General features: G+C 50.1%; 1 protein-coding gene across 1 annotated transcript; it reads right to left on the reverse strand.

Annotated features, from left to right (window-relative positions):
* Positions 1 to 1,051: 1,051 nt before the first annotated feature.
* Positions 1,052 to 22,132, reverse strand: LOC120311119 (class I histocompatibility antigen, F10 alpha chain-like). Its single transcript, XM_039350293.1, has 9 exons — positions 21,926 to 22,132; positions 21,665 to 21,822; positions 13,716 to 13,991; positions 11,517 to 11,792; positions 9,809 to 10,090; positions 3,594 to 3,686; positions 2,979 to 3,078; positions 2,315 to 2,347; positions 1,052 to 1,849 (listed from the first exon to the last, which is right to left on the reverse strand). Exons 2-8 carry the CDS (start codon positions 21,735 to 21,737, stop codon positions 2,341 to 2,343), a joined length of 1,107 nt encoding a protein of 368 aa, XP_039206227.1. The 5' UTR covers positions 21,738 to 21,822; positions 21,926 to 22,132; the 3' UTR covers positions 1,052 to 1,849; positions 2,315 to 2,340.
* Between the last annotated feature and the right edge of the window lie 750 nt (positions 22,133 to 22,882).

Below are 22,882 nucleotides of genomic sequence, written 5' to 3' on the forward strand. Positions count from 1 at the left end.
AGTTATGATCATTGTTGTTACGCTGCCTGTTTGAGGAGGTTGAAAATAGGAGGGATTTTACCCTCCTTGCTGCTCAGAGAGATCAACTTCACTTTGACTACAGAAGAGAGCAGAATATGGTTCAAGCCCTGAAAAAAATCACTGCATCTTACTCATACTTTGCTCATCACAGGAAGTATAAAGAAGTTTTTAAGAAGAGACAGGATAGCCATTTGTCTGAAATGGTATAGGGTTTCTTGCCTGAGAAGGGGGTTGGACTAAATGATCTCCAAGATCCCTTCCAACTTTACTATTACTGTTGTTGTTGTTGTTGTTCATTATTGGCTATATTTGTCCATCAACTCAGCTGAGAAGAAACCAAAACCATTTATTTTCAGCAAAGACTAAATTGTTGCAATATATGTGCAATTATTAAGGAGGTAGCAGTTTGGCTGTCCAATCGATCTCATGTTCCATTTTCCTAAAGCGGGAAAATCCATAATTGGCCATCTGTAGTGCTTGAACGCTACCTTTGGTATATTCATTATTTGTCTAACTCTGGATGATAAAAATATATGGTCAACCTAATACAATTCTTATTTTTTAAAAAAAAAATACAAATACATTAATTACTTTAATAGTATATTGTAAATCTCTTTTTTAAAAGAAATATTTTTTTGAAAATTCTATTACATATTATACATAGTATTTTTATACAACTAATTCCAAAAAAGAGAGAATGTGGGGAAAACTGCACGCGCAGCAAACTGCCATGCTTTCCCCCCCACAAACCTCATAACCTTTTGATACCCTTTGTCCCAAGGAAGCAGCCAAAAGATCACCCCCTTTTGACTTAATACCTTACCTACCTAAATAAATAATATGCTTTAAGTTCCCCCTTATCTCTTCCTGTCTTTATCAGTTCTTTCTCCTTTTTTAATTTACCTGTATTTGTTTTTACCTGCTCTCAACAGGTAATGTGTTACTAGAAAATAATTGCTTATATGAAGGAATTTTTCAATTACTTTATGTCAACAGCTAAAGGTTAAACTTCTAAATGTAAAATGTCAGCAGTTAATGGTAAAGCCTATGTATGTAAAAAGTATATAAGAAATAATAAACTCAGAGTTTGTCAAGCTGTGTCCTGCAGCTTCAAACCTCTGCTCAAGAAATGCCTGAGTCTTTTTCTTAGCATCATTACAAGAGAAAACCCTTCCCCTTTCAATCCCAGCAAGTATGAGGAAGATTAACAGTTTATCTCTCTCCCTTAAAGTAAAACCAGCAACTCTCCACCCTCTTCCTCGCCCCCCAATCTTCTCCAAAACCGCCTAATCAGCACAAACCTATTAAAGGTCATCAGAAATAACAACAGAGGGAGCTCTGTTACAAAGCTATTACAAGCTACACAAGGCAGTTTGGTCTAGTGGTTAAGGCACCAGGCTACAAGTGACGGTGAGTTCAAGTCCCGCCTTAGCCATGAAAGCCAGTTGGCTGACCTTGGGCCAGTCACTCTCTCTCAGCCCAACCCACTTCACAGGGTTGTTGTTGTGAGGAAAATAGGAGGAGGAAGGTGTGTTTGATATCTTCAACACAAGTAAAAAATAATATCTACTAATCCCAGTTTGAACCCTTTTGATTCCACAACTGTAAACACGTAAGATTTTCTTTTCTCCTCCGTCCCTCGGTCACAATAAAATACAATATAATACTGAGGTAGCGACAAAAGCAGTGATGAAAGACCCCAAATACATCCTGGTTCCAGCATGCTGGAAGGGTCTGAAGGGCTCCTCCTGAGAGTCCGGCCTAATTCGAAAGAAGTCCAATTCCCCTCTTCTCTCCTCTCTCCTCATGCTGGGAGGGTCCACTCATGCTGCAAAGAGGAGGGAAAAAGTTTTTTTTATTTAATCGGTATAATAAGAATTGTATTAATTTAAATATGAGACATTAAATAGGGAAAAGAGAGGAAATATTCAATGTAATAGTTTGAGATCTGTACTAAAGATATTTGTACGTTATTGAATTATTGACCAACTCAGCCGCCACGTGCTTTTCAAATATTTAAATGTAAAATTAGAAAATCAATAAAATTTTCTTAAAAAAAACAACTCACCATCTCCCAGTTAGTCTCACTTGGTGCCCTCAACCCGAAATGAAACTGTCTCTAATTATTCTAATTATTTCACCAGAACTGGACACAGAGGGAACACGGGGAGGAGTTATTAGGAGGGCCTTTAAAAAGGGGGGGGGCTTTCTCTCTTTTCACCCCCCCCCCATCTGCCCAAAGTCTGGCAAAGGGACAGAATGGCTTGTGCAGCAGCAGCTCCCTCCAACTCACCCTGGCTGGAACTGCTGGATCCTTCCTCACTTCCTGAAAAAGAAAGAAAGAAAGGCGGGGGAGAAAGTTGCTCTCTTGGCTTACAGATGGAAAAACTCAGCTCTTTCTGACTCCATCTCCCTCCCTCCCTTTCTCTCTTGTACACAATCAAAGACCCACAAATACAGGGAGAGAGTTTGAACCAAACCGCTTTGGCTTAAAGACGTAGGAAAGAATTCTTCAAATTTATATTTCTATCACACAAAGCCAGAAGGCAGAGCTGACTTAAAAAGATACAGAGGGATCCAAAGTTTCTTTTTCCAATCAGTTCGTACTTAGAGAGCCTTGTGATGGGAGACCAAGAGGAGATCCAGCTGGCATCCCCCAAAGCTCCTTGTCTCTCAAAATGCCCCCTTTTGATCCCTAATTTGATGGAGCTTCTGACTCTCATTTCACCGAACCTTTCCTTTCCGCCCACTTGGGAAACAGAGCATGTCCTCAGTCAGAGGGACCTTCCACCAGCTGGGTCTTCTCATCTTCTGGAAGGTTCCTTGTCCCAAAGGTTTCTCTTTGAGGACCCCACTTAAAAGAACAGCCTGGCTGTAATGAAAAGGGGGTCCATCTTCCCCAGTCAGATTTTTAGGAGGAAGAGGAAGATAGCACACAGACACACACAGACACACACCTCTCAAATGATGGAGCCTCTGGTCCCTGCTCTAAGTTGGAGATTACTTGTAAAGAGGACAATTCACTCGGTGTTGCATTGTGGTCACCTTGACGTCTCTCTGCAAGGATAAAAATCAGTGAAAGCTCAAAAGAACCCACCAGAGATCATCCAATTTCACCTCTTTAGGAGGAAGAACCCCAGGAGATATTTCACAGTTCCTTTGACCCATCAACAAAGACAGAAAGATCTTCGAAATGCAAATGTATCTCCTGATTTGCCCCAAGGGAGACCTGCTGCCTCCGAAATGGATGGAGGGGAATTGGGGGAAGCAACAGCAGCAGCTGGGAGGGGAGGAAGATTTTCATGGAAATCCTTCTCTGCTGCTCTTCGACCAAAACCTTGGAAAGGGAGAGAATTGGGATGCCTCTTCCCAGCTCAGAAGAAGATGGGACTGTCCCCACTTCAGACTCAGCTGAATCGAGAATGGAGTCCCAGCAAAAGGCTGAGTCTCAGATGCTCCCCAAGAGGGCTGGGAAAACAGGACAGAAGGAAGCCCGGAAGAAGCTCCCCAAAAAGAGAGACTTGGGAGTGATGTTCCTATCTTCCCCCAAGAACCCAAAAAAGAATACTTACTGGGAATGTAAATACAAGCCAAGATCCCAACAATCGTGCACACTGAGACAAGGCCAGCCACAACACAGCCAATGATGAGCCCCAGATTTAGTTCTGAATTGGGAGGAAGAGCAGAAAATTGAAGGAGGAGATTCCCAAACAATCATCCCAATTAGGGGAGAGACCTAAAGCAGCCAAAGCTGGAAATTCCCCCAATTAAAAACCTCCATGGGCTCCTCTTCATGTCCCTCTGAGGGAAGCATGAAGGCGCCTTGCTAACCATTGTTAGAACGTGACCTCATGTCGCTACCTTCTTCTCCCACCAGCCCAGCATGAAGGAAACTGAATTCATCTTTAGCTCTTCAGCTCAAAAACAGCCGTTGGGAACTTTGTGATTCTCAGCAACATTACAAAACAAAAACTTCACCAACACACTAATGTAAACAAAAATATTTTTGCTCTTTTTATAGGCAGCCCCAATATGTCATATCATGACTCTGAGTGGAATGGGCTTTTGTCTTCAGTTTGAACGTTTGCATTTTATTATTTAAAGTAAAACAGTTCATATCGCCTGTCATTTTTTTAAGTATGCACTTCCATTTCTTTGACCAGTCCACAAAAGGCATAAAATTATATTTTGTGCTTCCAGAACTTCACCATGAAAACGGAATATGGTGACATCCAACTTCTGGACAGTCCCAGAAATGGCAGAAACAGAAGAACAGATTTTGAAGGGACCTTGGAGGTCTTCTAGCTCAACCCCCTGCTCAAGCCTTCCAGACAAGTGGCTGTCCAGTCTCTTCTTAGATGCCTCCAGTGATGGAGCCCCCACAACTTCTGAAGGCAAATTGTTCCACTGGTTAATTGCTCTCAAGGTTAGGAATTTTCTCCTTAATTCCAGATTGCTTCTTTCCTTGTTTAATTTCTGTTATGTCCCGAGCCTTTGCAAACGGCTCGGGCGTTTGCAGGCAGTCCCGGGCAGGTGCAAGGCTGCCCGGGACCAGACAGGCTGTCGCCAGCGCCGTGCGCATGCGCGGGTGCTGGCGCGGGAAAAGTAACCCATTTACCCGGGAGTTGCCTACTTAAGAGGCTGCGAGGCGTTTGGGCGAGGCTGAAGCCATCTTCTGTAAGCTGAACGCTGAATAAAAAGAAACTGAGAACTCCAGCTGCTTCTCGTGTCTGTTTCCCGCCACGGACTCAACACTGGCGACGAAGGTGGGATGCCTTGCACTATCTGGAAAGGAAGAAGTGTAAGCTTACCCAAGGAGTCCTGAGCGGCGGAAGAGGAACGGCGTCGACTCGGCAGCTGCCCGCCAATCCGGTGCGCATTCGGGGGTAGGCTGGCTGATAGAACCGTCTCCTGAAGATCCGAAGATGGCGAAAATCGGAAGGCTTTCGGAATTCGACGTCTCACATCCAGAGCGGTGGGAGTCCTACGTATCCAGAATGGAGAACTACTTCAAGGCAAAACAAGTGAGGGAAGATAGCTTGAAGGCCGCCACCCTGCTTTGCGTTTGCGGCCAAGACGCCTTCGAAATCGCAGAAAACCTTGCAGCACCTGTTCCAGTAGAGTCTGTAAGCTACGCAGACCTGAAGAAGCTGCTGAAGGAGCACTTCCACCCCAAGGTGTCCGTTATCTCATGGCGCCACACCTTCGAGCAGAGGGATCAACGGTCCGGTGAAACAGCCAAGGAATACATCGCCGCGCTACGGAAGGCCGCCAAGCCCTGCGAGTTCAAGGACCTCGAGGAACGACTGAGAGATCGATTCGTGTGCGGGCTAAGGCATCGAGAGCTACAACAGAGACTTTTCGCTAAGGAAGAATTATCCTTCCAAGACGCCTTAAGGGAAGTCACCGCAGAAGAAGCAGCAGGCGGCGCCATCAAAAACATGCGGCCGATCAGAAACAGTGCAGAGGGTGCGTCCGTGCACCAGGAAGACGTCCGACGAAACTCCGAGGAGGATCCGGACGAGGAAGTCGACCGTCTACACCCCGCGAAGGAAGAGAACCAGAAGGGAAGCTCTTCGGCTCCGCTCAAGTGCATCGGCTGTGGAGGTCGCCACAGGAGAACCGACTGCAAGTTCCGCTCCGCTACCTGCCGGGCATGCGGCAAACAAGGGCACATCGCAGCTGTGTGTCTGGGTCGACGAAAGACACAACCCCAAGAAGAACGCCTGAAGGGTACCAGATTCCCCAGCCAGAATAGGCTTTCTTACAGGCAAACCTGATTCGTCATGCCACGTCTGCGCCTTTTCACCCGTCCACCAACGGTATGGCTGAACGCATGGTGCGCATCGCAAAGGACGCCTTGAAGAGACTCACCTACGGGGACTGGCATCACAGGTTGGCTGACTTTCTCCTTTCTTATCGCACCACACCGTCCACTTCTACAGGGAGAAGTCCAGCTGAACTTCGTTGGGGGCGCCAACTTACTACTAGACTTGACCGGTTGCATCCGGACAGACTGCCTTCATCTACCTCACATCCTAGGGCACCTAGACAACTACTTGTGGGTGCCCCGGTTTGGGCTCGAAATTACGGGCCTGGTCATACATGGGTCCCCGCTTCTGTGTCCAGGATCACAGGTCCTCTCTCCTACGAGGTTGCCCTGGACAACGGTCGTGTCCTACGTCGGCACATCGACCAACTTCGCTCTAGGCGAGACTTTTCTGCTGAGACTCCTGGGTCTTTTCCAGGGGGGGAGGGGGACCCTTTGGAGCAAAGGGAAGGGCAAGAGCTACTGCCCATCTCCACTGAGGGAGCCACAAACGGCCGTCCCAAGATTCCGCAATTGCTCCGAAAAGGAAGTCATGGAGCTTACCCACACAACAGGCACTCACGCCTACTCCAGCCAGGGAGTCACCCCGGGGGCATACTCACTTTCCACACACGTCACACAGCACTCCAGTCACGGAGGATACCCGGGGGCATCCCAACAAATCATTCCCCGCAAGAGAGCTGGCACACAATCCCCAAAGTTGGCCTGACCTTACCCCAAATCCTACAGAGGGTCAAACATACACAGAGCTAGTCGAGGAACCAAGTCCCGACTACAACAACCCTAGCACAAATCAGGGAACACCTGAGTTTTGGGAAAGTACAGAAACCCACACGAGCCCGAACACAGAATGGGGTTCAGGGAATGGACAGCCTCCTGACAGGTCTTGGACTGACCTAGGAGGTTCTACAGAGACGCCCAGCAGCGGCTATCACTTCAAGGGGCCCGAGGGTCTACAGCTAGGCAGGTCAACCAGGTCACAAAGCAACAGAAGCCCTGGCCTGACGAGCCCGGTGGGCAAGCAAGCAGGCCAGGCATCGGGGCACAGTCCTTGGAAGACACCAGGGCACAATAGAGAGAACAGGCTCACGCCTCCCTCCAGTCAGGGGACTTATGCCAGTAACCCAGAGCTAAGAAGGTCACAGAGAGCAAAGAAATCTCCTAAGTACCTAGAAGATTACATAACATTGCTGGCAAGGCAAAAGCCAGTAAACAGTGGGAGTACTGGGGAGCAAATTGTCGTATAAAATAAATGTTGTATGTTGATAGTAGTTTTAGCCCGGGGGAAAGGGGTGTTATGTCCCGAGCCTTTGCAAACGGCTCGGGCGTTTGCAGGCAGTCCCGGGCAGGTGCAAGGCTGCCCGGGACCAGACAGGCTGTCGCCAGCGCCGTGCGCATGCGCGGGTGCTGGCGCGGGAAAAGTAACCCATTTACCCGGGAGTTGCCTACTTAAGAGGTTGCGAGGCGTTTGGGCGAGGCTGAAGCCATCTTCTGTAAGCTGAACGCTGAATAAAAAGAAACTGAGAACTCCAGCTGCTTCTCGTGTCTGTTTCCCGCCACGGACTCAACAATTTCCATCCATCATTTCTTGTCCTGCTCTCTGGTGCTTTGGAAATTAAACTGACCCCCCCCCCTGTTCTTTGTGGCAGCCTCTCAAATACTGGAATACTCCTATCATGTCCCCCCCCCCAGTCCTTCTTCTCTCTAGACTGGCCAAACCCAAAACCTGCAACTGTTCTTCATATATTTTGGTCTCCTGGCCTTTAATCATCTTAGTTGCTCTTTTTTGCACTTTCCCCCCAAAGTCTCAGCATCTTTTTTGTAATGCAGTGACCAAAACTGCCTCCAAGTTGCACTTTGTTGTGGGTGCTCCAGTGGTTTATTGTTCTCACTGTCAGGACATTTCTCCTTAGTTCTAGTTTGCTTCTCTCCTTGTTTCGTTTCCATCCGTTGCTTCTTGTCCTGCCTTCAGGCACTTTGGAGAATAGCTTGACTCCCTCTTCTTTGTGGCAGCCCCTGAGATACTGGAACATGCTATCATGTCCCCCCTCATCCTTCTCTTCATTAAACTAGACATACCCAATTCCAGCAGCCGTTCCTTATATGCTTTAGCCTCCAGTCCCCTAATCATCTTTGTTACTCTTCTCTGCACTCTTTCTAGAGTCTCAACATCTTTTTTATATCGTGGCGACCAAAACTGGATGCAATATTCAAAGTAGGGTCTTACCAAAGCATTATAAAGTGGTATTGCTTTGGCAGTCAGTTCTGAGGGGGGGAACTTTAAATTTAATTTTCTCTTCCACAAAACTCAGGACTCCTACTGAATAGCTGTCATGCCATTTGTGAATTGATGCTTGCTAAAAAGAACAAAAACAAATATTTTATTTTGCCCGGGGCATCAGCATAAAAATTAAATTTGAACGTTTTTTTTTTGTATTGTGGTGACAATCATTAATAAAAGATTTAAACTTGAATTCTGCAATTTTGGAAATCCAGTGTAAAAAATGTTAGGGGCACTTATGAACATATGCAGAGTTCTTAGAGGGCTTTTTTTCTTGGGTTTTATGCTGAGCCTCAGGAATTCCCATATCGTATCATAAAATAATGTGCAAATTCTTTCTTAGAGCAGCAAAACACAAAGACATTTCGTTCTTTACAGCAGGAAAAGTCTCTGATGGTAAAAACTCAGATTGAGTTTTCTGATTCCTGATGCATCAATCTAGAACAGGGGTAGGCAACCCAAAACACTCAAGGAACCACTTGGACCCGTTTCCCACCAAAAACAAAACATTGGGAGCTGCAAAACCCTTCTGATATCTAAAATGAAGCTAACACTGCATATATCCTTTTTACCTTTATTATAAGTGTGTGTGTGTGTGTGTGTGTGTGTGTGTAAAATAAAGGTAAAAAAGGATATATGCAGTATTACCTTCATTTTAGATGTCAGAAGGGTCTCTGTCTCTCTCTCTGTGTGTCTCTTTCTCTCCCTCTCTCTCTTTTTTTCTCTCCCTCTCTCTCTCTCCCCCCCTCCCTCTCTCCGATCTGCTGCTCACCTGGCAAGCTGGCTTCAAGCTGTTCTCCAACAAGCTCAGGGGTAGGCAACCTCGGCTCTTTTATGACTCATGGACTTCAACTCCCAGAATTCCTGAGTCAGCATAGCTGGGCTAGCTAGCTCTCTCCTGCCCTTCCTGCTTCCTGTTTCCTGCAGAGATGCAGCTCCGCCCAAAAAGCTTTTCAGCTCCTCAGAGAACATTGTGAGTCCACTCTCTTTTTTACACACACACACACACACAGAGAGAGACACACACACACACACACACACACAGAGAGAGAGAGAGAGAGAGAGAGAGAGAGAGACAGACAGAGAGAGAGAGAAGCAGGGAAGCGCAAATGCCTCTCTCTGTCTCTGTCTCTCTCTGCAAATGGCAGAGGATGCTGGGAGCCGCAGGGCAAGGCTCAAAGAGACACATGCAGCTCCGGAGCCGCAGGTTGCCGACCTGTGAACTAGAATCTAGATGCTCTGTGCATTTCCTGAAGTCAGCTGCAGTTCTTCAATTTTAATTAAATTTGGCCTTAAAAAAGGGACTCAGACTCTCCTCCTGACTTTTCTACTTCAGGAATTCTAAAGAAAATAAAATATTTTTTGGGTGCTCAGTATAACTGCTGCTCCATGGCTGGAGGCCAGAAAGAGGAAAGGGACAGAGTCTACGAGAGGATCTAAGAGGATTTCATCAGGATCGGCCAGCTCTTGTGATGGGATTCTGGAGTTTCCTTTACATCCCCTGAAGCCAGTTCTATGGTCTGATCCCTGCAGCTTCACCAACCTCAAACACTGGAAAAACCAACGGCCTAAAGCTCAGATATGCTCACATCTGGACACAGCTGGGGTGAGATTTCCCTCCCTCAACCCTCCAGCCTGCCCAAGAGCCCAGCCTTTCCCTCCCTCCATCCTCTCACCCTCCAGGGCCACGTCCAGAGGCTCCTGCAGGCCGTCGTGCTCCACGTGGCAGCGATAGCGGCCCCTCTCTTTGGGATCGATCTGGATGCAGAGAGTGACATGGAAGGTCCCATCCGCGTTGGGGGCCACGGAGCCACGTAGGGTGTCCTGCAGCCAGACCTCCCCATCCCTCGTCCAGGAGGCCTCGATCTCCCTGGGGTAGAAGCCATCCAAGCGGCAGACGTGCGTCTCCATCCCATCCTCCACCTCCGTCTTGCTGCTCATGGTCACCTCTGGGGGCTCTGCAGAAATGGCACCCCTGGAATTAACTCTGAGCCCCTCCAAAGACTGGAAGGTGGGTAAGAAACATGGAGGGGCAGGAAAATTTCCCACTACTTCCCACTCCACACCTGCAGTGTCTCCAAGAGTTTTGGGAGATGCTCCAGATCTGGAAAATGCTCAACCTCAAGAACTCCGGATTCTGAGTCCTTCCCAGGGACTCAGCCTGAAAAACCTCCAGCAGCAAATTGAGGGTCCAAGGAAATTCCTCTCTGGCTGCTTTGAACTCTGAGTGATCGTGGATTGTTTCCTTCAGGGGAGGGAAAGTGGAGCTGCCCTTTTAAATTCCCTTTCAAGACAACAACAACACAGAAGTTTCTCCCTACTTTGGGGGTTTCCTTCTGCACCCCTGAATCTGAGGCTGCTCCAGGCCTCTTTCCAAGAGACATGACCCCAGTTTCAAGAAGAGGAGAGCCAGAATCAAAGCAAAAAGGGGCTCAGGGCTTTTGCATTTTCTGACCGATTAATTTGGAGAAGAGATATTATCCCTCAAAGGGGACAGAGAGAGGTGAGGCCAGTGGAAGAGAGAGAGACAGAGAGACAAAGAGTCCTCTGCTGGCAATTGTGTGTGTGTGTGTATGGGGGGGGGGGAAATTCCACTGAGAACGCTAATCTCACCCAGCTTATACTAGAGGGGGGTATCAAGGAGCCCAGAGGGAAAGGGGTCAATCCAGTGGGGAGAGGTTGTCTAGATGGGAACATAATAACAAATCACAGGAAACGATTATACTTTGAGCCCCCCTTATGGGGTGAGGGGGGTTCCTGAAGGTGGGGAGGGGGCTGTTTTGAGGAAAGACTCACTAGGTCAGAATGGAGGGAACCTGTCTCGGGTTTAACAGAAAGATCCACAGAAACTTTGGGAAGAAAAAGATCCCGCAACCTTGGCCTTTTTTCCCCAAGGGGGGGGCCCTGAGAATGTCTTATTAATGGTAGAAGTGGAGCCCCCTAGTGGTGGGCATGGGAGGTGCACCATTAGGTGCAAGGCAGGGAAGGAGCCCCCTGTGGGATGTGGGGGGAAGGAGAGTTAATGGGGGGAAATTAAGGGAGCCCCTCACACTTGACTACAGTTTGACTAATGGGGATTTCACTGAAGAACCCCAGATGCCCTTGTTGCCTCATTGTGGGCAGTGAACAGGACACCCCAAGTGCTTCTCCTGCCTGATCCACCCAGACACCCGCCAGGCAGAGGCTGCGTTTCCCGGTCCATGGAATGGGGGCCTGGCAAGGGGAACCAATCAGGGCTTCCCGCGTCATGGAGAGGGGCTGGAAGGGGAGGGGAGGATTCCCTCCTGGGCAGTCAGACGGCAGACCAGGAACCCAAAGGGGCTGAATGTGCACCAGAAATCCAGCCACAAAGGAGGAAAGTCCAGCCTGCATCCAGAGGCTCACCTGTCCTCAGCAGCGTCTCCTTCCCGTAGGACAGGTACTTCTCCAGACCCCCAATGCATTCCTTCTCCAGGTACAACTTATGTCTCTGATTCAATCCTGGAATAGCGTTCAATTTCCTCTGGGTGATCTGGGCCTGGGGGATGGGAGCCACCCAGGTGAGTCTCTCCTTGTCAAAGGTGATGAAGGTCCTCCCTTCGTAGCCATACTGCCAAAATCCTCCTTTTCTCCCATCAGCCTGGAGCTCACAGCCACACATCAACTGCAATGTGTGAAAGCCTGTAATAGGAAGAGGATAATGGTTCGGGGAGTCCTCAAGATAGGCACAGACCCCCTTCCCTGAAGGGACTTTGACACAGGCACTGACACCCCCGTTTCCTCCCTAGCAATCAAGGGAAAGAAAGCCCCCATCACTACCTGCCCTTCTCCCCTCCCTCGACCTGCCTCCCTCCATTCCCCCCCCTCCCCCAGGATGGAGCCCCTGAACCTCCCCAGGAAAAGGGAAGCTGGAAAAGCCAGCGGAGGATCCCGAGGGAGACCGAGAAAAGAAGGAGTCACAGAAGAAACGGAGGGAGGGAGCCTCCTCCATCTTTCCTTCTGCAGTTCCTCTCTTGGGGAGACTCTTGGGGGGGAAGGAAGGGATCCCAGAGAGGGAACAGTTGCAGGAATCTGCAGCTGCAAAGAGGGACTGAGAATCTCCTGGCCTCAGAGAGGATCTGGTCGATCTGCAAAGAAGCTTGCAAGGATCCCTGTGACCATAAATCTTGATCTATGTTCACAAATATCCCAAGTCACAAGGCTGGCTCCCTTTTTAGGTTAACCAGAAACAAACCATGGCTTTGTACATTGTGGGAATGAAGCCTTGAAGGGCCACAAAGGAATATTTGCCTTAGCAACAGCAGCAAGTGGCCCAATCTGATCTGAAAACTCAAAATGTTATTGACCTTTGAAATGAAGTTTGAAGTTTACAGTCTTTGCAAGGCCCTGGATAAAATATTTTGACTATAACTGACCAGATTCTGGGATTTAAAAGGAAACTGGGTCCAGCTCTGCTCCCTGAGAGGCCAGCAGAGGGCCTGGAGGGATCTGGGGGGATCCTTGGGGATCAGGGGCAGAACTGGCAGATCTCTGGGTGTCTGCCGGGGGGGGGGGGGATGGGGAAGGAAAGGGCAGAAGAAGGGGGGCTGCCCCTCCTTGGGATAAAAGGAGGGAAAATGGCTGAAGTTTGTGGAGAAAATTTACCTCAGACCAAAGCAGCCTCTGGTGACACAGATATTTACTTGCAATCTCTCCCCTAAATCAGGTTCCTTGAAGGTGAATCTTGTGCCCCAAAGATGACAGAAGGGGGGGCTGCTGAAGAAGGCCTCCCCCCTCCAGGGCAGCCCCACCAAGAGGGCAGCGCAGGAGTCCAGCCTGAGGGACCAAGGATGGGAAGCCATCAGCGCTCTGAGCGACTCAGGAAGGGCCCCAAATGGGGGTTTCTTTCTTTTCTGTCCTTTTTCCCCTCAAGATTGGAAGGATCCTGGAAGTAATCCTGTGCCCCCCTCCAAGAGCCCCCCCCCACCCCCATTTGGCTTCCTGGCCTCTCCTTCCACCTGGAGGGTGAGAAGAAATTCCTGCCATTTTGGGTCCCACTCATCCCTCCAAAAAGAGGTGAAAGAGGGAGATCTAGTCAGCCCAGAAACAAACCATGGCTTTGTACATTGTGGGATCTGCAGTTGATCCCTCATTTCTCTGGGGTGGAAACAGACAGAAAAACAGGGACCTTCTTCCCCCAGGATCTCCTTAGGATCCGCCTGCTTCTTTTCCTGGAGGGGAGAGACCTGGGATCCCCTCCCTCCCTCACAGCAGGGGATCCACCGAGGCCAGGACCCTCTGACTTTCATGGGGGGAGGGGAGATTTCGGTCTCTTTTAACTCAGTTTCTATCCAGATCCACATCCTATCAATATACAGGGAGATGGAGGGAAAACTTGAAAAAAATGTTTTTATTAACTGCAATTGGCAGAAAACATCAGCTATGAAGGCAACGACAAGCTTACACTGATTTTTTTAAAAAAGAATAAACATGTTAAAAAAGTTTTTTTTAAAACGTGGGGAAGCAGCCTTTCCCTTTGAAGGGACCCTATCCCTTTCTCCCCCCGCTTTCTGTTGTTGGGAAGGGGATTATGGGGCCGGAGGAGCCACCTGACCCATCGCTCACCTTCGCTCTGATTGTAGCGAAGCCTCAGAGTCTCCAGGTTTCCTCTGAAGGCCTCCTCAATATTACGTAATATCTGGGTCTGAGTGTCCCAATATTGGGGGTCTTCTTTCTCCACCTTCTTTATCCAGGAGACTCGAGGCTGCACCCTCCGGCTGTTGCTGTCGTAGTGAACAAAGACCTGACCGTCCACGTACCCCAGAGCGACAAAGTGGGGCTGCCCCTGACTGGGCTCCGAGATGGAGGAGTAGAAATTCTTCAGGGAATGCGAGGAGGCGCCTGGAAGGGACCCAGAGGGGCAGAGTTAGGGGGCTCCAGACAAGGACCCTCATCCTATGGAGGCTCCAGTCTGAGGCTCTGGGGGGAAAGAAGAAGAGGAAGAAGAAGAGGAGTGTTGCGTCCTTGGCGGGAAAACAGACACGAGAAGCAGCTGGAGTTCTCAGTTTCTTTTATTCAGCGTTCAGCTTACAGGAAGATGGCTTCAGCCTCGCCCAAACGCCTCGCAGCCTCTTATATAGGCAACTCCCGGGTAAATGGGTTACTTTTCCCGCGCCAGCACCCGCGCATGCGCACGGCGCTGGCGACAGCCTGTCTGGTCCCGGGCAGCTTTGCACCTGCCCGGGACTGCCTGCAAACGCCCGAGCCGTTTGCAAAGGCTCGGGACATAACACCCCTTTCCCCCGGGCTAAAACTACTACCAACATACAACATTTATTTTATACGACAATTTGCTCCCCAGTGCTCCCACTGTTTACTGGCTTTTGCCTTGCCAGCAATGTTATGTAATCTTCTAGGTACTTAGGAGATTTCTTTGCTCTCTGTGACCTTCTTAGCTCTGGGTTACTGGCATAAGTCCCCTGACTGGAGGGAGGCGTGAGCCTGTTCTCTCTATTGTGCCCTGGTGTCTTCCAAGGACTGTGCCCCGATGCCTGGCCTGCTTGCTTGCCCACCGGGCTCGTCAGGCCAGGGCTTCTGTTGCTTTGTGACCTGGTTGTCCTACCTAGCTGTAGACCCTCAGGCCCCTTGAAGTGATAGCCACTGCTGGGCGTCTCTGTAGAACCTCCTAGGTCAGTCCAAGACCTGTCAGGAGGCTGTCCATTCCCTGAACCCCATTCTGTGTTCGGGCTCGTGTGGGTTTCTGTACTTTCCCAAAACTCAGGTGTTCCCTGATTTGTGCTAGGGTTGTTGTAGTCGGGACTTGGTTCCTCGACTAGCTCTGTGTATGTTTGACCCCTGTAGGATTTGGGGTAAGGTCAGGCCAACCTTGGGAATTGTGTGCCAGCTCTCTTGCGGGGAATGATTTGTTGGGATGCCCCCGGGTATCCTCCGTGACTGGAGTGCTGTGTGATGTGTGTGGAAAGTGAGTATGCCCCCGGGGTGACTCCCTGGCTGGAGTAGGCGTGAGTGCCTGTTGTGTGGGTAAGCTCCATGACTTCCTTTTCGGAGCAATTGCGAATCTTGGGACGGGCCGTTTGTGGCTCCCTCAGTGGAGATGGGCAGTAACTCTTGCCCTTCCCTTTGCTCCAAAGGGTCCCCCTCCCCCCCTGGAAAAGACCCAGGAGTCTCATCAGAAAAGTCTCGCCTGGAGCGAAGTTGGTCGATGTGCCGACGCAGGACACGACCGTTGTCCAGGGCAACCTCGTAGGAGAGAGGACCTGTGATCCTGGACACAGAAGTGGGGACCCATGTATGACCAGGCCCGTAATTGCGAGCCCAAACCGGGGCACCCACAAGTAGTTGTCTAGGTGCCCTAGGATGTGAGGTAGATGAAGGCAGTCTGTCCGGATGCAACCGGTCAAGTCTAGTAGTAAGTTGGCGCCCCCAACGAAGTTCAGCTGGACTTCTCCCTGTAGAAGTGGACGGTGTGGTGCGATAAGAAAGGAGAAAGTCAGCCAACCTGTGATGCCAGTCCCCGTAGGTGAGTCTCTTCAAGGCGTCCTTTGCGATGCGCACCATGCGTTCAGCCATACCGTTGGTGGACGGGTGAAAAGGCGCAGACGTGGCATGACGAATCAGGTTTGCCTGTAAGAAAGCTTGGAATTCGGAGGAGTGAATTGAGGGCCGTTGTCGGACACAATGACATCTGGCAGCCCGTGTGCAGCAAAAATCCCCCTCAGTACCTGAATAGTCTTTGCAGTGGTGGTGGATGAGACAGGCACAACCTCAAGCCATTTTGAATGGCTGTCAACAAGGACCAAGAAGAACTGGCCCTGAAAGGGCCCAGCGTAGTCAATGTGCACCCTAGACCATGGGGACTGTGTTTCCTCCCATCTATGCACAGGAGCTTGGGGCATCTCTGGGCGAGATCGTTGGCACAAGTGGCATGCGTGTACCTTAGCCTCAATATCTTTATCTAAACCAGGCCACCACAAGTGGCTTCGTGCAAGAGCCTTCATACGAACAATGCCAGGATGACCCTCGTGGAGGGATTCTAAGACCCTAGTCCTCATTGAGGTGGGAATGACAACTCTGTTTCCCCAAAGCAGACAACCCTGAGAAAGGGACAGTTCGTTCCTTTTGGACCAGAAACTCTGAAACTCAGGACTAGGGCAGTGCTCAGGCCACCCGGACAGGACCCAGGAGCGGACACGTGAAAGTGTGTGATCTGTACCTGTTTCAGCGGTAACATCCCTGGCACTAAGAGGGAGCTCGGGCAATGCTTGGATTGATAGAATGTTGACAGCTGGCGCGGGGTCAGCTTCTACTACTGGCAGAGGCAATCCTACTGAGGCCATCAGCATGGCCCATTTCTTTCCCAGGCTTGTGGAGTAATGAAAAATCATATGCAGACAAGAAAATAGACCACCTAAGCATTCTAGGGGAAATGATGTGGGGAGTCTGCTTACGTGTGGTAAACAGTCCCAGCAGAGGCTTATGGTCAGTGAAGACCGTGAAATGCCTGCCATATAGAAAATCGTGGAATTTTTTAATTCCAGCAACAACAGCCAGAGCCTCCCTGTCTATCTGAGCGTAGTTGCGCTCGGCAGAAGACAGTGTTCTGGAGTAGTATGCAATAGGAACCTGAGTTCCATCAGACCTGAGGTGACTCAGGACAGCTCCAACCCCGTAGGGGGACGCATCACAAGCGATGCACACAGGGAGAGACTCGTTGAAATGTGCAAGAACACTGTTAGAAGTGAGTAAGGCCTTGACTTCTTTAAAGCAAGCCTCATGTGCTTGTGACCACAGCCACACAGCTTGTTTGTCTAGTAGCCTGTGAAGAGGCTCAGCTACACTAGCTTTATGTGGAAGAAAAGAATTGTAGAAATTCAGGAGGCCTAGGAAGGCCTGAAGTTCGGCCTTAGACTTTGGCCTGGGTGCTTCTAAAATAGCAGTTAGTTTGGATTCAGCAGGATGAATCCCAGCAGCATCAATTTTGAATCCCAGAAATTCAGTAGAAGGCACCCCAATCTTGCATTTGTCTTTTCTGAGCTTGAGGCCTGATTCCCTGAATCTTAACAGGACAGCCCTAAGTCTTTCAGCTAGAATGTGTGTGGAGTCTCCTGCAATCAAGACATCGTCAAAGTAGGGGCAGACCCCTGGTATACCTCGTAGTGTGTTTTCCATTACGCTTTGGAAAATCCCAGGAGCGACATTTACTCCAAACTGTAGCCTTTTTACTTTAAAGGCTCCCCTGTGGGTCACAATGGTCTGAGCTATGGCAGCATCATCATCAACAGGCAGCTGTTGATATGCTTGAGCTAGGTCAAGCTTGCAAAAACACGCCCCCCTTGAGAGAGGCCAGGATGTGACTGACCACAGGAACAGGATAGGCATGTTGCTGCAATGCCTTATTGAGTGTGCATTTGTAATCAGCACAAATGCGAATGTCCCCATTTGCCTTTAGAGGCGTGACAATGGGGGTCTCCCACGGGCTGGAATCAACAGGTTCTAGGATTCCCTGTTGGATTAGTTTGTCTAGTTCAGTGTCAATCTTACTTTTTAAAGCAAAAGGGACCCTTCTTGCTTTAATCCTAATGGGAGTGACAGTGGGTCTAGCTTTAAGGACACAGGTGGTCCTTTGAATGTGCCCAGCTGGGGGCTGAAAACATCTGCAAATTCTTTGCAGACTTCCTGTAGGTCGAGTGTTTGTAAGCTGTTGAGTCCTGTGACGTGTATCCCCAGGGCCTCAAACCAATCGAGTCCTATGAGACTCGTTCGTTCACCCCCTACTACTAATACGTCTAGTGGACCTTCAAAACTCTTGTATTGCACGTTAAGGGTGGCCTCCCCCTTAACACACACTCTTGAGTTCTGAAAATCTGTTAATACAATATCAGAAGGCCTTAACTTGGCCTTAGACCCACTTCTGGAACAAATCTTCCTAAATGTATGCAATGAAATGATGGACAGGGCAGACCCTGTGTCTAGTTCCATAGATAATGGAACCCCTTGTAGCTTCACGTTGAGTGACAGCTTTTTCTTCCTGGGCTTGTGTGTGCCTGTTCTACAGATGCTTCTTCGCGAAGCGCAAAAACCTACCCTATTCTGGCTGGGGAATCTGGTACCCTTCAGGCGTTCTTCTTGGGGTTGTGCCTTTCGTCGGCCCAGACACACAACTGCGATGTGCCCTTGTTTGCCGCATGCCCGGCAGGTAGCGGAGCGGAACTTGCAGTCGGTTCTCCTGTGGCGACCTCCACAGCCGATGCACTTGAGCGGAGCCGAAGAGCTTCCCTTCTGGTTCTCTTCCTTCGCAGGGTGTAGACGGTCGACTTCCTCGTCCGGATCCTCCTCGGAGTTTCGTCGGACGTCTTCCTGGTGCACGGTCGCACCCTCTGCACTGTTTCTGATCGGCCGCATGTTTTTGATGGCGCCGCCTGCTGCTTCTTCTGCGGTGACTTCCCTTAAGGCGTCTTGGAAGGATAATTCTTCCTTGGCGAAAAGTCTCTGTTGTAGCTCTCGATGCCTTAGCCCGCACACGAATCGGTCCCTCAGTCGTTCCTCGAGGTCCTTGAACTCGCAGGGCTTGGCGGCCTTCCGTAGCGAGGCGATGTATTCCTTGGCTGTTTCACCGGACCGTTGATCCCTCTGCTCGAAGGTGTGGCGCCATGAGATAACGGACACCTTGGGGTGGAAGTGCTCTTTCCGCAGCTTCTTCAGGTCTGCGTAGCTTACAGACTCTACTGGAACAGGTGCTACAAGATTTTCTGCGATTTCGAAGGCGTCTTGGCCGCAAACGCAAAGCAGGGTGGCGGCCTTCAAGCTATCTTCCCTCACTTGGTTTGCCTTGAAGTAGTTCTCCAGTCTGGATACGTAGGACTCCCACCGCTCTGGATGTGAGACGTCGAATTCCGAAAGCCTTCCGAGTTTCGCCATCTTCGGATCTTCAGGAGACGGGTCTATCAGCCAGCCTACCCCCGAATGCGCACCGGATTGGCGGGTAGCTGCCGAGTCGACGCCGTTCCTCTTCCGCCGCTCAGGACTCCTCGGGTAAGCTTACACTTCTTCCTTTCCAGGTAGTGCAAGGCATCCCATCCTCGTCGCCAGTGTTGCGTCCTTGGCGGGAAACAGACACGAGAAGCAGCTGGAGTTCTCAGTTTCTTTTATTCAGCGTTCAGCTTACAGGAAGATGGCGTCAGCCTCGCCCAAACGCCTCGCAGCCTCTTATATAGGCAACTCCCGGGTAAATGGGTTACTTTTCCCGCGCCAGCACCCGCGCATGCGCACGGCGCTGGCGACAGCCTGTCTGGTCCCGGGCAGCTTTGCACCTGCCCGGGACTGCCTGCAAACGCCCGAGCCGTTTGCAAAGGCTCGGGACATAACAAGGAGGAAGAGGACAGAGCTGGGGGGGAGGAAGGGGGAAAGGAAGGGGGAGAGGATGGAAGAGGAGGCAGGAGGTGGAAGGAGGGAGCGACTGAGAGGGAAAGAAGCAGCTTTTTGGAAGGCCTGAAGGGTTGGAGGACAGAGAAGGTGGGGTGTAAGAGAGGAGGAGAAAGTCGGGTCCCCCAAATTTTACCTGCCTCAATTGTGCCCTTTCCCCCTTCCAGCAGGGCCTTCCACAAAGCTGGGGAACCAAAGAGGTTAAAGATCATTTTCAGCGTCCTTCACGGGACTTATTTGGGCATCAAAGTTTCTTCAGCCCTTCCTTAGATTGGAGGACAGACTAAAGTCACAAGACATTAACTATGCTAAACTTGACTAAAATGGACAAAAGAAAATCACATTAAATCATTGTTTAGTTTTCATTGTGAAAACACAAACACAGAAGAGACTCTGAGGCTGCCCAATCAACAGAAAAAAAAAAACAGCTTATAAGTGGGTTAAAAGAATCAAAAGAAAGTAAAATGAATAAAATGCTCCTGGGAAATAGATTCAGCTGATGGAAACCCCCAAGGCCCCTTCTGGGTCTCCATTCTGAAAGCTCCTCAGGTCAGAAATTCTTCCGGGGCACCAAAGAGTTTAAAGATCATTTTCAGGATCCTTCACGGGATTTATTTGGGCAGAACCTGGGTCTGCCTGGAAAAGGGCAGCACCTCCAAAGCCCCCCAGAGAAATAAAGACAGGCAGTCCTCGACTTACGACCATAATCGAGCCCAGATTTTTTGCTGCTGTGAGACATTTGTTAAGTGAGCTTTGCTCCATTTTACGATTTTGTTTTGCCATAGTTGTTAAGTATATCATTGCAGATGTTAAATTAATAACCCTGTTGTTAAGGGAATCTGGCTTTTCCATTGACTTTGTTTGTCAGAAGGTCGCAAAATGGGATCACTGCAACCGTCATAAATATGAACCAATGGCCAAGCATCCAAATCCTGGTCAGTGAGCATGAGGACGCTAAAATGGTCATAAGTGTGAAAAATGGTCAGTCACTTTTTTCAATGATGTAATTTGAAGGGTCACTAAATGAACTGTTGTAAGTCAAGGACTACCTGTAGTCTCACTGCCCAGTCCCTCCAGTATGGTCTCCCAGTCCCTCCCAGTCTCCCAAGGCAAAGGCCTCGGCCTCCTTCTTCTTGCTCCTCCCCACAATCCCAGCGGCTTCTCAGAGCTTTTGGGGAGGGGGATCCCCAGATCCACATCCTGCTCTGTGGAGATTTCAAACGGATCAGAGTTTTTCTCCGACAGAAGGAGGGGGGATCGGATCCTCCGTGATCCAGAACCCACTTCTTCCCCTCCTGGGGCTGAGCAGTGAGGGAGTCTGAAGTCTGTCTGAGAGGAGAAACGTGTGGACGTAACGCAGGTTGGGTATCCTCACAATCCCGAATCCTCCTCCGGTCAGGAAGGGCCGGTCAGTCGGGGCCTGTCTGTGTCCAAGCAAGGCCTTCATTCCAGGCTCTCCACCCAGAGGGGCTTCTCTCCTCCGGCCTCCAGCCCAGCCTCTCTGACCCTTCAGATCCTGAGAGTTTGGGAAATGCCTCTGGAAAAGCTGCTGCACTGAGAGTTTCTCTGAGGAGCAACTGGGGACACCCCAAGACCTCCCGTCTGGTTACTGAGGAATAAGAGTAAACTTTAAATATTTCTGATTCTGAAAACTCTCCCCTGCTGGGGGCTCCTGAAATGGGAGGAGGAGGATTTTGGGTGGAAAAATTCCTGCCTGTCCTAGAAAACACTCTGGGGATATTGGGGTTTAGGACGGGGTGGGGGGTGGGGATCCAGGGGAAAGTGACAATCAATATATCGGGGGGGGGATCTTTGAGGAGACAATTCAAGGAGGGCTTCTCTCCAGACTCTTCTCCTGCTGCATTCCCAGGACAGCCTTAACCCAACGGCACCAGCCTCTCCCTCGGCCAATGCACGGAAACGATTCCAGAAACAAGCCGGGTCCAGAAACTAGAAAGACCCACCAAAGCCCCGCCAAAGGCAGGAAAGGAGACCCGGGAGGAGGGTTGGGCGAAGACAGCCAGGAAGTTTGGGAACTGACCTGATCACGTGCAAACGCCGCTTCCCCACAACCTCCACTTTGGGGGAGGGAAAGAACCGCGCTCGGGGGCGCCCAGGTAGACTTGACTGACCTCTGGAGGGGCCGCCCTTGTCCTGTCCCCAGAGGGGCTCTCCTGGGGGGGGGGAGCAGCAGAAAAGTCTCATCTGCGCTTTGGGATCCCTTCTTAGCGGCCAGAGGAGGAGCGGACTAGAAAGAGGACCGAGTCTGGAGTCTCTTCCTGGGAATAACCTTTTGGGAGGAGAGAGACAGAGAGAGTTTCCCAGGGTGGATTCCCAACAGCAGAAAAAAGGGGCCGGAACCCCCCCCCCCCGAGGACCCCGAAGGGACTCACCGAAGCAGCTCTCCCGTACAGCAACCACCAACGCCAGGAGGGACAAGGAGCGCAGAGCCATCCTGGCCGCGATCCTCCACCTGCGCTCAGGCAGGGGAAAGACGCGCTCCGGACGACCAACCACGGAACAACCCAGAGCAGAAGCTGGTGATTGGCCAATCTCAACCAGTAGCAAAATGGCGTCCCCGTGTCGTCATTGTTGCTAGGCGGACCTCCAGGCGCAGCCGGCCGTCGAAGAGGAAAAAGGAAAGCGAAAGTTATCTCCTCAGGAAATGCGAGGCTGGGAAAAGCCGGAGGGTTATCTGGGCCTGGGGGGGGAGGGGGAGGGGGAGGGGAGACCCCACAGATCCCCTCGCAGTGGGGGATCAGGTGGATCTGCCAAGAAAGCCAGGGCAGTCCTGGGCTGCATCCACAGAGGGACAACATCAAGATCAGGAGAAGCGAGAGCATCGCTTTATCTTGCAGTAGTGAAGACACACTTGGAAAACTGGCCACAATTCTGGTCACCAGGATAAAAAAGGGGAAAAAAACCATAGCCTGAGACCCTAGAAAATGTGCAGAGAAGAGCAACAAAGGTGACTAAGGGCCTGGAGAATAAATGCTAGGATGAAGGGTTAAGGGAGCCAAGCGTGTCCAGCCTTTGGAAGAGAAGGCTTAGGGGGGGGGGGGGAACATGATTTATTTATTTATGAGACTTATATACCGCTTTAAGTGCAAGCACTCTCTAAGAGGTGTACACCAGTAAGCAATGTATATATATATATATATATATATATATATTTACATTGCCCCCAACAATCTGGGTCCTCACCCTGTGTTATGTGCTCCTGGCTACTTTCCTTCGTGACCAGAGGCAAGCTCGCCTGACCAATAACCAGCCAAGACACAGTGAAGGCCTTTTGTTTCGTTTATCGCAATAAGCGGAGAGAGAAGCTTTCAAAGCTTGGTTCTCTCCAA

The sequence above is a fragment of the Crotalus tigris genome, unplaced genomic scaffold, assembly GCF_016545835.1.
Source record: "Crotalus tigris isolate CLP2741 ecotype Arizona unplaced genomic scaffold, ASM1654583v1 scf7180000018317.730465, whole genome shotgun sequence".
NCBI lineage: Eukaryota > Metazoa > Chordata > Lepidosauria > Squamata > Viperidae > Crotalus > Crotalus tigris.

Bases quoted from the DNA above. Each gene is read 5' to 3' on its own strand.
- LOC120311119 (XM_039350293.1), bottom strand. From the start codon at position 21,737: ATGAGACTTTTCTGCTGCTCCCCCCCCCCAGGAGAGCCCCTCTGGGGA. The intron at 3,687-9,808 runs GTGAGAGGATGG...CTCCCAATTCAG, and splicing joins TCTGGACGTGGCCCTGGAGG to AACTAAATCTGGGGCTCATC. The intron at 3,079-3,593 runs GTAAGTATTCTT...TTATCCTTGCAG, and splicing joins GGCTTGTATTTACATTCCCA to AGAGACGTCAAGGTGACCAC.